This window comes from Daphnia pulex, chromosome 7, assembly GCF_021134715.1.
Source record: "Daphnia pulex isolate KAP4 chromosome 7, ASM2113471v1".
NCBI lineage: Eukaryota > Metazoa > Arthropoda > Branchiopoda > Diplostraca > Daphniidae > Daphnia > Daphnia pulex.
The window spans coordinates 11,494,626-11,506,635 of record NC_060023.1 but is presented as its reverse complement, the minus strand read 5'-3'; the positions used below and the strand labels follow the sequence as shown (position 1 = coordinate 11,506,635).

The 12,010-nt window shown below is 41.4% G+C and overlaps 3 protein-coding genes across 5 annotated transcripts; 1 reads left to right on the top strand and 2 right to left on the bottom strand.

Moving 5' to 3' along the window:
- Window positions 1–13: 13 nt before the first annotated feature.
- On the bottom strand, window positions 14–6,675 carry LOC124198316 (protein O-mannosyl-transferase TMTC2-like). Its single transcript, XM_046594133.1, has 9 exons — window positions 6,534–6,675; window positions 3,186–3,408; window positions 2,417–3,113; window positions 1,873–2,350; window positions 1,273–1,387; window positions 1,124–1,209; window positions 886–1,058; window positions 550–813; window positions 14–483 (listed from the first exon to the last, which is right to left on the bottom strand). The coding sequence occupies exons 2-9, from the start codon at window positions 3,275–3,277 to the stop codon at window positions 280–282; spliced, it is 2,109 nt and encodes a 702-aa protein (XP_046450089.1). The 5' UTR covers window positions 3,278–3,408; window positions 6,534–6,675; the 3' UTR covers window positions 14–279.
- On the top strand, window positions 6,419–7,880 carry LOC124198321. Its single transcript, XM_046594138.1, has 4 exons — window positions 6,419–6,478; window positions 6,548–6,745; window positions 6,809–7,161; window positions 7,239–7,880. The coding sequence occupies exons 2-4, from the start codon at window positions 6,548–6,550 to the stop codon at window positions 7,555–7,557; spliced, it is 870 nt and encodes a 289-aa protein (XP_046450094.1). The 5' UTR covers window positions 6,419–6,478; the 3' UTR covers window positions 7,558–7,880.
- Window positions 7,794–11,845, bottom strand: LOC124198315 (apoptosis-inducing factor 1, mitochondrial-like). Of its 3 annotated transcripts, none has more exons than XM_046594130.1 (12): window positions 11,652–11,845; window positions 11,357–11,541; window positions 10,881–11,295; window positions 10,261–10,394; window positions 10,063–10,193; window positions 9,825–10,000; window positions 9,459–9,644; window positions 9,092–9,288; window positions 8,887–9,027; window positions 8,408–8,704; window positions 8,183–8,341; window positions 7,794–8,112 (listed from the first exon to the last, which is right to left on the bottom strand). In XM_046594130.1, the coding sequence occupies exons 1-12, from the start codon at window positions 11,731–11,733 to the stop codon at window positions 8,044–8,046; spliced, it is 2,172 nt and encodes a 723-aa protein (XP_046450086.1). In that variant the 5' UTR covers window positions 11,734–11,845; the 3' UTR covers window positions 7,794–8,043. The 3 variants fall into 3 exon arrangements, with proteins under 3 accessions (XP_046450086.1, XP_046450087.1, XP_046450088.1); XM_046594131.1 differs by having other exon boundaries at window positions 10,261–10,391; window positions 11,652–11,822; XM_046594132.1 differs by having other exon boundaries at window positions 11,357–11,567; window positions 11,652–11,807.
- Window positions 11,846–12,010: the final 165 nt, after the last annotated feature.

Genomic DNA, 12,010 nt, shown 5'->3' with positions numbered 1-12,010 from the left:
GCAAACAAGTGAATATTTTCATTCTTGGCTTTTATTAAATCGAGTCAAATTCGAATCATAGCCACCACACAGGTTTGCCAATTCAAACTTTAGGCCATTTTGATTTTGTCCACGTCGTTGTGACACATCAAATTTAGTAATATCAAATTCGGTAATAAGATTCAATTCGTGTTGATAAAAGTGATTTCTCGTGAAATCCAACAATTTGACAAAAACTTAATTTTTTTTTTTTTACAAATCAAATTTGATGTAAAATTTGAATTATGTACATATTCAGTTTCAAGTTAGACTTTGATTGCATTTGTGATTTTGGTGCTGTGACGATCTCATGTTCAGCAACGAGTTGCGAAGGCGTCGCAGATTGACCGTCGTCAGCGGATGATTGGGCGAAAGGTGAAGAGCCTTGAGGTAAACTTGTTCGGCTTCGTCCAATTTTCCCTGGACGTGCAGCACGGCACCTAAATTAAGTCTATGCGAAATATCCTACAAATAAACCAAATCAAAATTAATTAAATCCACATATTTACACAAATTCCAAAACGAGCTCACCATTGGGAAAAGGTTGACGGCTCTCCGGAAGTAGACTTCCGCTTCAACATTGCGGCTGGCGTCGTGCAAAGCGTGAGCGGCCGCCACAGTCCAGGCCACATTGTTGGGGTCCATCTCGGCGGCCTGGATGAGCACCTCTGCAGCTTCGTTGTGCCTCGAACGTGCAGATAGGAATTCGCCCAACTGATAGTAGACGAGAGGATTTTTCGGTGCTAGTTGACGTGCTTGCAGTAGCCAATTTTCAGCTTCCTTTTCGCGGGACGACTAAGATTGCGGAACAAATTGAAATGTTAAAATTGTTGGACTAGAAAAAGCTGCTGGAACAATCGTTTTTACATTTTTAGATAATAAGTCGCCCAGCAGTATGGTGGCCGACACTTTGGCAGTTTGGTGGGCCCTGGGATCTCTGAGAAAATCGTCCTTCAACCGAGTGCAATCCAGCAAGGTCCTTTCTGCTTCTGCCCACCGTTTCAACTTGTAGAGAACTTTCGCCTTTTCAGAAAAAGCCTCTATTAAAAAGAACAAAACATTTAAAGATTGTTGCAGATTTCAACATTAACTGTTCGAAACTTGCCAGCTAATTGCGGACGGAAATGGATGGCTTTATTGTAGGCCTGTAGAGACTCTTCATATCTAGATTGTTGCTGGAACAGGTTCCCCCTGTAAAAGAATAACATTTAAAGTTGATTGTTTTAGCGAGTATTATTCATAAAATCGACTCACAGATTGTGATGAACGTCGGCCATGTTGGGACGATAAGATAGAGCTCGTTTGAAATTCCATTCGGCTTCAGTCAACCGTCCGGATTGTTGAAAGACGACGCCCAAATTGCCGTGCGCTGTTTAAAGCATACAAAATACAATTATGATCATTTGTACTACTAAATTAAAATTTAAAATAACAATTCCGGCGAATAATGCCTTCGTTAGTCTTGAGTGCAATACGAGAGCTGACGCTTATTCAAATCAAACCGAGCATTCATTCGTATAAATTTACACACACACACTGGGCGTCCCTTCCTTTTAGCTTTTTTTCTTGTCTACTGGATAGTAATGAATGCGGATGGGTGGGTTGAGGGGGGAAACCCTGTGAGTAGGCGATTATGTCGGATATTATGTTAGAGCCCGGGTGTTGTGTGTGATGAACGACACCCACACTAATTGCCCATCCAATTTCACGGTCTTAATGATACCGAATGCGGGAGACTGTCGTTGTTATTGTGGTTTTTTCTTTTATGATACCATGTTCCTATTATCCCATCTATTTGCTTTGATATTACATCAACTCAAACAACAACGCATTTAGCGAGCAAGTATATAGTACCTTTAGGTGGATTGATTTCAATGCCGGAACGGTACAGGTGCTCCTCGTCGATCCAGTCGCCATTCCTTTTTATTGTTCGCCAACCCGACGCCAATAAAAGAATCAGGATCGAACCAAAAATCATCTGATGAAACTGTCGTTGTTTGATCAACATTTGCACTCCCAGTCCGACCAACAAGCAAAATCCGACCGATGGTAAATACAAAATCCGCTCGGCAACGACAAATCCAACATAAGCGAAGAGATTCGTAGCCGGAAGAAAAGGAATTATAGTTGTGATGACGGCCAGAGCCAAGACGATTCTATATTTTTGGTGTCGAGTCGACACAATTTTCCGGATGGCCAAGGCTAAAACTATGTAGAAAACGAGCGTCGCTAAATTGCGGATGTCTTTGAGTGAAGTGACGGGCTGGATGGCGTCCATGGACCAATCGAAACTGAGCCAACGCGGCCACAGGAGCAGACCAAAATGGAATACCTATAAACAATTAAATATTAAGTCGAATGATCTTTTTTAAAATCTCTGTAAGTTTTCTATTATTACCGGTAAATAGAGAAACGTTAGGGAGCGGGTGGTCCATGACGGCGATGCAGCTGTTGGATTGTCCGCTCTAGCAAATTGTGGTGTGTGAAAACCAGACAGCCAAAAGCGGAACGTCACCAAGGTGATAGACCAAGCGGTTAAAACGGCCCAGTTAAATATTGTCCGTTTCATTCGAGAGCGGCTAAAGACGACGAGATCGTAAAGAAGACAGACGGGCGTCAACATGATTCCGTATTCTTTGCTGAGGAAGGCGGCCAAAGTCAGAATTAAAGTGCCTGTCAAATTCCGTTTGGTGTAGGTGAAAAGGCCGGCCAGGAAGAAGAAAGTGCAGACCATATCGGCCCTTCCGACTAATCCGGCCACCGCTTCGCAGTGGACCGGATGGGCGGCAAAGAGCAAACCGCTGACGTAACTGCCGTAGGAATAGTCTCGGCGGAATAAAAACACTGAAACTCTTCCGGCTATTAAAGTGACGGCAGACGTAACGGCGCAATGAAGCATAACGTTGATCCAGTGGTGCCAATAGGCTCGATCCAGTCCAACCAGTTGAGCTGTCCACCGGAATGACAACGTTATCAACGGGCGATACGATCCGTGAGAGCCGGAAGCGTTCAGCCGAGTCCCCCAAAAATCGTGCGACATCAAATCCGCCAAAGGCGACTCTGTAGCGACATCCGCATTATCCAAAATAGCCCGTCTGCAAATTCATCGAAAATGAAATGAACAAAACTTTTAAATTTCAAAATAATTAATTTTGAAATTCAATTACTTGTCGTCGTAGACGAATCCGGCCTGCAGGGTGTTGTAGTAGAGTAGAAAAGCCATTAGCGGACAAATGACGACGGCCAAGTCGGTCATCATTGGGCCGTTCACACCTGTGGCTGGCAACCACACGCTATGGGAAAAGGCCAGCAACTAACGGTTGTTTTCCTGTTGGGCAACGCTTATATTCCAGCATCGCCTTGATGTTGTCCGCACTCTCATCCTCGATACTGGAAGAATAAAAAAGAATCACGAAAAGAGAATGAAGCGATTGGCCGGCGCATCACCGTCAACTGCGCGCGCAACTCCTTCTCTAATCAGAAACTATACGAATAAGGGCACTTATTCCTCTTTTTTCTTCCATGTAATCCTTCAATACGCCGTGTTCTTTTTTTTTCATTTCCCTACATTGCCATTATCTTTTGTGATGTGATGCACTCGTCGTCTTTTGCAAAGAAACGAGAAATCGATTGATTTCGTATAGACACACGAGTGGGGGATGAATATAAGCCCGGCTATTATGTAGTAGACAAGAGAGGCACAGATGAGGGGGTACTGGGGGATCCTTACAAAGAGCTAAACATCAAACACAAGCGACTCGACTTGACATTTTATGTTTCCCCCCTCTATACTATACTTTTCGGACATAGTTTTCGGGAGACGATACTGTACGATGAATGCAACTGATTTTAGATTTCGCTCCAATTTGTTCTATTCCAGACATATCTGATTCTTAAAAAAATGAGTATTTATTACTCATCAAAGTTCTATTCATCCAATCTTGATTTCAATTTGTTTGTTTGTGCAGAGCGCAGTTAATTTACTTTTGAAAATTTCCGGAAATTTGTTTTTACTCGCAATGTTTGATGTCCTTTAAAAAGAAATAAATTCACTTCCTTTCCATCAGTTGACGATTCCCTTTTTTTTACTTTCCAATTTTTTTCTCTAAATCTTATTAGCGTCGACATTTTCACCGCCGACGGCTGACCCTCACGTTCCACTGATGCGGGAAAAAATTCCCTTTTTTTCCACCCAGTCAGCGCGGATGTTTCCAACAACTTTTGATACAATTTGCTAGACTTAAAAATCGAATTCGATGCAAGTTATTGATTTCTCCATCGCAAAGAATAAGTCGAATCCTTTTGACGACACGTTCGACAATAGCTGATCAAAAAGTCGACATCACGAACGGAAGAAAAAAAGAAGAAAATCGACGCCATTTGTAAACAATTGAACGAAAAAAAAGAAACAAATTTTTAACAAAAACTTTTTTCGCTCGTCTGTTAATCATCTGCCTCCATTTTTATCATGTCCCACTTAATGGCCGCCGTCTCCTTTGATAGCGCATATGCAGCACGGTAAAAACTCTTAAACATCCTTCATTCAATCTGCTTCCACCGGCTGCTGCTAGCTCTTCTTTCAGATTTATTATCGTTTGCGGGCTGGACTGCGAGTCCCTTTCATTGCCTGTCAAGGTTTATTGTCTAATCATAAAAAGAAGAAGAAGAAGCGTCGTCGTCGTCATTCAATCTGGGCTCATCTTTTTATTGTGTATCGTTTTACCTCCTACTGGCTGAATGGATATCGACACGACCGGCGTGCGTCCATCATCAAAAACGTGAATGTAAAAGATAGAATCGCATTTCACAGAGGGTGGAAAACAAAAGTAAAGGCTCGTTCTATTATTTAGTTTAGTTAAGACTATTATTACGTCTGTTTAGATTTCAAAAATTGTTTGATCTATTTGTAGTTTTATACATGGCAAATTGAGTCGACAAAGTGCCTAGCTCGTGCCGACGAGTTGTGCTCGATTGACTAATCAAAAGGTACGCCTCAGGCTGTGATGATGACGCTTGACGAGCACAGTGCCTTCAGGCACCGGCCGTTTCCCGTCGAGATCGAAGAGGTTTTGATTTCCTTTTTCCCAGATGAGTCGTCGTAGCTTCAGGGCGATACACCACGCCCATCTAGCCACTTTGCGCTGTTGTTGTTGCGAGCAAAATGGGTTTTTATATCCATCAATCGATCTCAACAGACCTTTTGAGGGATATAGACTTTTATGTAACTGTTTAGACTTGATTGTCGTGGCAAAGTTTGAGCATCGCTTCTATTGTGTCGTGTTGATATTTCTATTTTCGGATAGAACCGAACGAGTTCAATTCACTTTCATTCGCTGATGGACGGGAGGGAATCAAATGGATTAAATATCGATCGAGTTTCAGTCATCCGTGTATAATCTAATTCCATTTGCTCCTGACGTGAAAGGTTTGCCGTCCGGTCGTGTCCAGCCAGACATTCAATTGAATTAAGCTGATTTAGTCTAAATTATTTTTAACCAAAACTTTTTTTTTAAACTGAAAATTCAATGAATGTCAATCAACCCGGCAGGGGGGGGGGGAAGCAGTTGTATGTGTACAAGTTATAAAATAAAGTCAAAGTGATTGAAAGTGGGGGAATTCGCTCCCGCCACCCGACGATAAAACGGAAGGAAGGAAGAAGGGGGGAGTTGAATTTGGCCAGCATGCTAGCGCATATGCATTTGGGCAATCGGAACTTGGAATTTTCTGTTGATGGCCAATTGGGGGTACATTTGAAAATGGATTTCGACGCGAGATGGGCTAATAATCATCGCCTCCCTCCCTGTTGGATGTCACTAACATAGCTAGTCAACTTCTCTATAATGACATTTACAATTGAACTTTACATGTGATGGGGAGTTCTACTATACGCGGAACTCGCCAATTTTCCTCGTTCAATGTCCCGCTATAACTTGTATTAAGTTTAAAGTGGTCAGCATTTTTCAGGTACGACATTAAAAGGATAAACCTAGACGGCGGATCTAAGTATTATTCTCAATATGGTCACATGTCCTCGGATGACAGAGGTAACATTCTGAGTAGACGACCTCTGTCGCGGCAGCTGCTATAATGATGGACGACGATTATCTTATACAATTTTCTTTGATACTGTTTGAAGACCTGATCCCAACGTCAATGTACAGCGAGAACAGTTTCCTTTTAATACATCAATTGTTTTGTCGTCATTTTATATCCGTCATTTTCGTCTAGATAATTAAAAGTTCTTACACTACAGTGTGCTATGAAATTTCTTAATTTAAAAGAACAATGGTGCAGCCTCTTACATAACATCATTGCCCCCTGGTATAGGCATTTAAAAAAGCTACGTGCTTCCTAACAGAATATGTAGATCTAGCTGGTATATAAAGGACGTTAGAACTCTTGGTTAAGGTATCCACTGACAACTTGGCGCCCAGTCGACTAACAACTCACTTCCTCAAAGGTATTTTAAGTCAACATGCTAGCTCATAATCCCATGAAATAAATGTAACACTAACTTGTTTGGTTTCAGATGAAATTGGTGTTGATCTTGTCGGCTCTCGTAGTCATCTCTCACCAGCAATTTCAACACCGAACACGGCCGAGAGAACTGGTCTGGTTGTCGCACTACCCACACCGGGACGCACTCGATAATTATCATCCAGCTCGTTTTTATAACGATTATCTTCCGTACCGGCCAACTAGTCGAATCGGAGATATCCATTACCAAGTAAGAATAAATCACTAACCTGTTGAAATGAATATTTAACTAAACATAATTATTCTCAAACAGAACGAGGATTTCAACCAAGACTTTACCCCAAATATCGTCGAAGATGAGCCTATTGACGAGCTTCCAGTCGATGCCCATTCCAGATCCAAGGGCGTCCTCAGGTGGCCGTCGGTTGTTTACAAGAAACAGAACGGCGGCCGATTTTTTTACAGCACAACCATCAACAATCCATTCCTGAAAACGGCAACTTTTACTCTATCATCAACTCTGACAACCGTTGCCTCTATCGTACTGTGTGTTCCAGCCAACAACTTGGCAGCTGTTCCAGCACCGACTTGTGCTGGCCGCAGACGACGTGAAACCGATGATACCGACATCGCTCAATTTCCAATCTCTCCATCTGAAACCCTCAAGTAATTTTCACTTAGATATCATTGATGATTGTTCCGAAATAACTTAAAATTCAATTGCGACAATCTTTTTTCAAAAGGTTAATTCCGACGACTCTTCCTTCGTTGGGTTCGACTCTGCCAAATAACCGGGAATCCCGTCCGCTACCCATTAATGAGCTGCAAATAGACCATCAACGTGTTTACTCTTCCAAAGATGAAAGTCATCCTGCCGAAATGTTGGAAGATGACCAGAAAAACCCGAGGGAGAAAAGGTTTTTCGGCGGCGGCATAGCGGCGTCGACAACTGTAACATCTTACTCGTTTGTTGCATTAACTCTAACAAGTACAGTTATCCTCGATCCAACTGCAGGAAATGTTGCTGTTTGCTTACCGGCCGGATATGTTGTATGTGCCTAAAAACTCAACAAATCGTCTACATAGTTTTACCTTTTAGATTTCAAATTCAATCAGTTTCTTTGTTGCCTTCTACGCGGGCCTGTAATTCAATTTCCCTTAAACATTTTCCCCCTCAATTAACTCATTTTTATTCTGTAATAACTCTGGGATTAGTATGGAATGAAGGAATAATACAATTAATTTCAATTAAAAGTAATCACCTGAAAAAAAAAGGACATCCGCGGACACCAGAAGACTTGGGAAAATTTGGGGGAATCTCCACTAACTGTATTTTCGTTCATCATACTGTGTAATTGTACAAAGAACCGCCATTACCATCGTCGCTGTAAAAAAACAAATGTCTTGGAACTCCGACAACACCGAATAGAGCGGGGGTGGGGGAGGGAGGAGATGCAACAATCATTTCACTTTCTACACGATTTCGATAGGCTTTACCTATACAACTGGCAGGTTCAAAAGTGAATAACAATTCAAGAAAATTGGCATTCACTCGTGTAAATCGAAGAGTTTGGCTGCTTCGGCGAGTTTATCCGTCGTCAAACCCTCCTTCAAAATCTAAAAGAAAAATAAATATGGTTGATAATATAACAACAAAGAACTATTTATACTAATATTCAAGTCTTACTCGGCGGGCGACAGGAATTTTGTTGAAGACGTTCCAAAGGACCATGCCCACCACGACGTCATTTCTGGTGTAAAAGACGATACCCTTGCCGTAGTCTTCTCCGGCGACAGGTGCGTGAAGTTTGCTCGACTCTTTCAGAGAAGATTGTTCAGAAGCGGCCTAAAGCATCGGAAGAAATGTATAAATATGCTGTTGACTATTCAATATGAATGATCGACTGCGTACATTTTCAGTTTCTGATCGGACACCTTCACCGGTAGCTTCAACAACAGCCCTTGGTGTGTCGGCAGCAGTTGATTTGGCAAAGACAGCCATCGTTTCCAAAGAAGAGTCCACGATACCAATGGCTTCGTAACCGACATTAGGTCCCAAGTCTGACCAAAACATGGACTGATGCCAATAAGGTTTGCCGGCACCGGTCATGTTCTCTCCAGCCAATCGCCCTGATACAACAGCATGGTCGTGATGTTCCACACGACGGCGACCCAATTTGATATCATAAAAGCAGGCAGCATCTCCAGCCTAATAAAACATCAAGGCCAAAATGCAAAATTAAAATCTAATTTTACCTTCAAAGGTGTAAAATTACTTAACAAAAACTTCATATACTATCTAGCAACAACATCAGAGAAGTCAATGTTGATTAAGTTATAATCACAAGTATTACAAAAATATGAAATGAAAAATGTTCCAAGAATTCTTACCACCCAGACGTTTGATCGTGCTTCAAGCTCGGCATTGACTCGATAACCACCAAAATTGGAATCTATTTCCAAACCAGAAGCGACGGCCAAATCCGTGTTTGCGTCCAAACCAACAGCAACGACAACATGGTCAGTTTTAATCTGATGAAATAATTGTTAGATTTTAGTTGACATCGCTAAGACATGTATTAAAATAAATGTTTACCTTTTGACCATCGTTTAAGGTCAATACGACCTTGTTGTCTTCCAAGCTTGCACCCTCAACAATAGCTTTGGGCATAACCTGAACACCTTCCGCTTTCACCTTCTCGGTTGTCCATTGGCTCAAATATTTAGGGAGGACTCGGCCCATGTTACCGTCCTCAGGGAAAACTTGAAGCACCTCCAATCCATTACTTTTGGCTAAATGAAAGATATGTTTCCATTATGCAATTTGCCAACAACTTGAATGGATTCAAAACAAGGTTAATACTCAGATACTATCTAGCAGGAAGACAATCATAGTCGTTCAACATTCCATAATTTATAATCACAGTGACTAAAATGATTTTATGAATGGTTCAATTATTTACCTCTTCTGCCAAGAGCACAGGCAAGTTCACTGCCAAGGAATCCACCACCGATAATGGTGATGGACTTGACCTGGCGGGAGATGGAGTCGAGTCGCTGGAAGTCATCGATGTTGCGGAACAAGGTTAAGTGTTCCTGGACATCTTTAGGGGCACTGCTCAGGGATGGCAAAGATTTCGGTTTACCACCTAGCAATAAAACAACGGCCATTTTTAGAGTGATTCGTAAAAACACAAATAAATTGCTGAAATTTAAAAAGGCTCTCAGATACTATCTAGCAGGATAATTATCAAAATTGTTCAACATTCCATAAGGGTGTAATCATTGAGACTTTTAAAGACGAATTTCGTTTAGCATAAAATGTTTACCTGTGGCAATAAGGCACTTGTCGTATGTGATGGTACGACCATCGTCAAGTTCGGCTTTCCGACCAACAATGTCAAGTTTAACGACGCGGTGTCCACGTACAACTGCAACGCCGCCATTATCTTTGCTGTTCAATTCGACGGGATTGCAATAGAATTCGTCTTGTTCGAAAAAGAGACTGGGAAGGAAAATAAGTCATTAGTACATGTTCCACATAGTTGTAATTAACATTGGGCTCACCTTCGCTCTTTGCCGTTCCACTGTTTAAATCGAAGTTTATTTGAAACTTCGGGGTCTTCACTGAACCACAATTCTTTCGACAGAGGTGGTCTCATGTAGGGCAAGTGATTTTCTTCACCGATGACTAAAACCTGTAATGGGTACAACACAAATATTTTTACTATGCATGTAAACAAAACCAATAAAAATTTTTTTTACCTTTGCTTTCGGGTCACGTGATTTGATGGCACGGAAAGCGGCAAACGATGAAGTACCAGCTCCAATCAATAGATAAGGAACGTGCACGGGAAAATCACCGGCGACTGCAACGGCTGCTGCTGCAGCTGGAACTACTGTTAAAAAAAAAGGAAAAAAATAAAATTAAGAACTTTTCTACATTAAGAAAATTTTTCTACAGCTAAAAGAAGGGATTTCTTGATCAAACACTCAGCTTCCCTCGAAATTGTATTGCTTCTAATCGGCCAACGTACAATAAGTCTTCCACCAACCATTCATTTCATCAAATATTTCACAACCTACACTTTGAATCGAAATTTAGCCAGTGTTGCGGCAAATTACAAACAATAAACTCTGAAGGTTAAAATAAATTTTTGGGCACTGGGCTAAAATTGGCGATATTCCAAAATAAGACTATTTTGTTAATGGACTGAATAGATGTGGCAGTTTTGATACAATTCATCTATTCTAGCGAATGAGTCTAAATTAATAACTAACTTATGATTGTGATTCTGTGACTGATGAAGAACCATCAGAAACAGTTTCAGCAACAACTTCTACAGTCAAGGCAACACTCACTGTAGGATCAGATTGAACTTCACCTTCTGATTGATCAGAGGGCCCTGATTCATTTCCACTAGGAGCTGGGACAGCTTCTACACTTTCAGGTACAGATGCTGGAGCAACTTCTTCAACGATGACGGAAGCAACTTCAGCCACAGGGACAGCCTCTTCTACAACTGCAACTGGAACAACCTCTTCTACAATTGCAACTGGAGCAGCTTCTTCCACAACTGCAACTGGAGCAGCTTCTTCCACAACTGCAACTGGAACAACCTCTTCAACAATTTCCACTGAAGCAACAACTTCTGGTTCAGAAATAGGCTCTTCTACAATTGTAGCAGCGGCTGCTGCAGCTTCTGCTGCCTGCTTGCGAACCTGTTCGTGACTCAATACATTGACTTTGGTATTCAATTCGGGGCCAAGGTTAAGGTAGAATGAACCTGTTTGGTATCCCTGTGTGTGTAGAAAATGCTGTTAGCGATGCTGTAACATTTTACATAAATATTTAATTTACCACAAAAACTGTGAAAGCCGTGAAACCCAAACCTGCAGCCAAGTGCATGTTGTACTTTGCTTGTACTCGGGAATGTTCTGAAGCCCAAGAACCCTTAGGTGTAGGCATTTCGTTCAACGTGGCCGGTTTAATTGCTGGCGGGTTGTAGCCATGATCTGAGCCGAATCTCTTAGTTGTACTTTCGCCTAATTAATACACATCGTATCAGTTCCTAAACTTACAGACACGTTGCTATAGTTTCTTGAAACTGGCAATTCATATAAACTACACATAAATGAATGAAATTATATCTTACCGACAAATCGTTGTCTGCCATGACCAAGATTTGACTTAATGGTGGTTGAGCATTGAGAAACCAATTGCCGGCATCTGTACATTTTCGAGCCGATTTGTAAACGAAAATTTCGAGATTGAGACCGGTCACGTCCTCGAAAATGGCCAAGATGGAGAAAAAGGAGGAGGAGAAAGGACTCTGGAGCACGTGATCAGAGAACGTTGCCAATTTCGAAACACACTTCTTTTGTGATAAATAATGAATAAGAATATGAAAAAGAGCGATAATTTAATGATTAAAAATTTTTTAAAATGTTAACCAGATAGAAAAAAAGTTTTTCTCATTATTTGCTTTAAAGAAAGAACAAGCTTTACGCCACC

What these genes read in the sequence shown, in the direction of transcription:
- LOC124198316 (XM_046594133.1), bottom strand. Translation starts at nt 3,277, where the DNA reads ATGATGACCGACTTGGCCGTCGTCATTTGTCCGCTAATGGCTTTTCTA. An exon ending in TTTCCGTCCGCAATTAGCTG is followed by an intron (nt 1,059 to 1,123) that starts GCAAGTTTCGAA and finishes TCTTTTTAATAG; the next exon opens with AGGCTTTTTCTGAAAAGGCG. An exon ending in CCGTCAACCTTTTCCCAATG is followed by an intron (nt 484 to 549) that starts GTGAGCTCGTTT and finishes GTTTATTTGTAG; the next exon opens with GATATTTCGCATAGACTTAA.
- LOC124198321 (XM_046594138.1), top strand. Translation starts at nt 6,548, where the DNA reads ATGAAATTGGTGTTGATCTTGTCGGCTCTCGTAGTCATCTCTCACCAG. An exon ending in TCGGAGATATCCATTACCAA is followed by an intron (nt 6,746 to 6,808) that starts GTAAGAATAAAT and finishes ATTCTCAAACAG; the next exon opens with AACGAGGATTTCAACCAAGA. An exon ending in TCTCCATCTGAAACCCTCAA is followed by an intron (nt 7,162 to 7,238) that starts GTAATTTTCACT and finishes TTTTTTCAAAAG; the next exon opens with GTTAATTCCGACGACTCTTC.
- LOC124198315 (XM_046594130.1), bottom strand. Translation starts at nt 11,733, where the DNA reads ATGTACAGATGCCGGCAATTGGTTTCTCAATGCTCAACCACCATTAAG. An exon ending in TGGCAGACAACGATTTGTCG is followed by an intron (nt 11,542 to 11,651) that starts GTAAGATATAAT and finishes TGTATTAATTAG; the next exon opens with GCGAAAGTACAACTAAGAGA. An exon ending in CCTTAAACGATGGTCAAAAG is followed by an intron (nt 9,028 to 9,091) that starts GTAAACATTTAT and finishes TTATTTCATCAG; the next exon opens with ATTAAAACTGACCATGTTGT.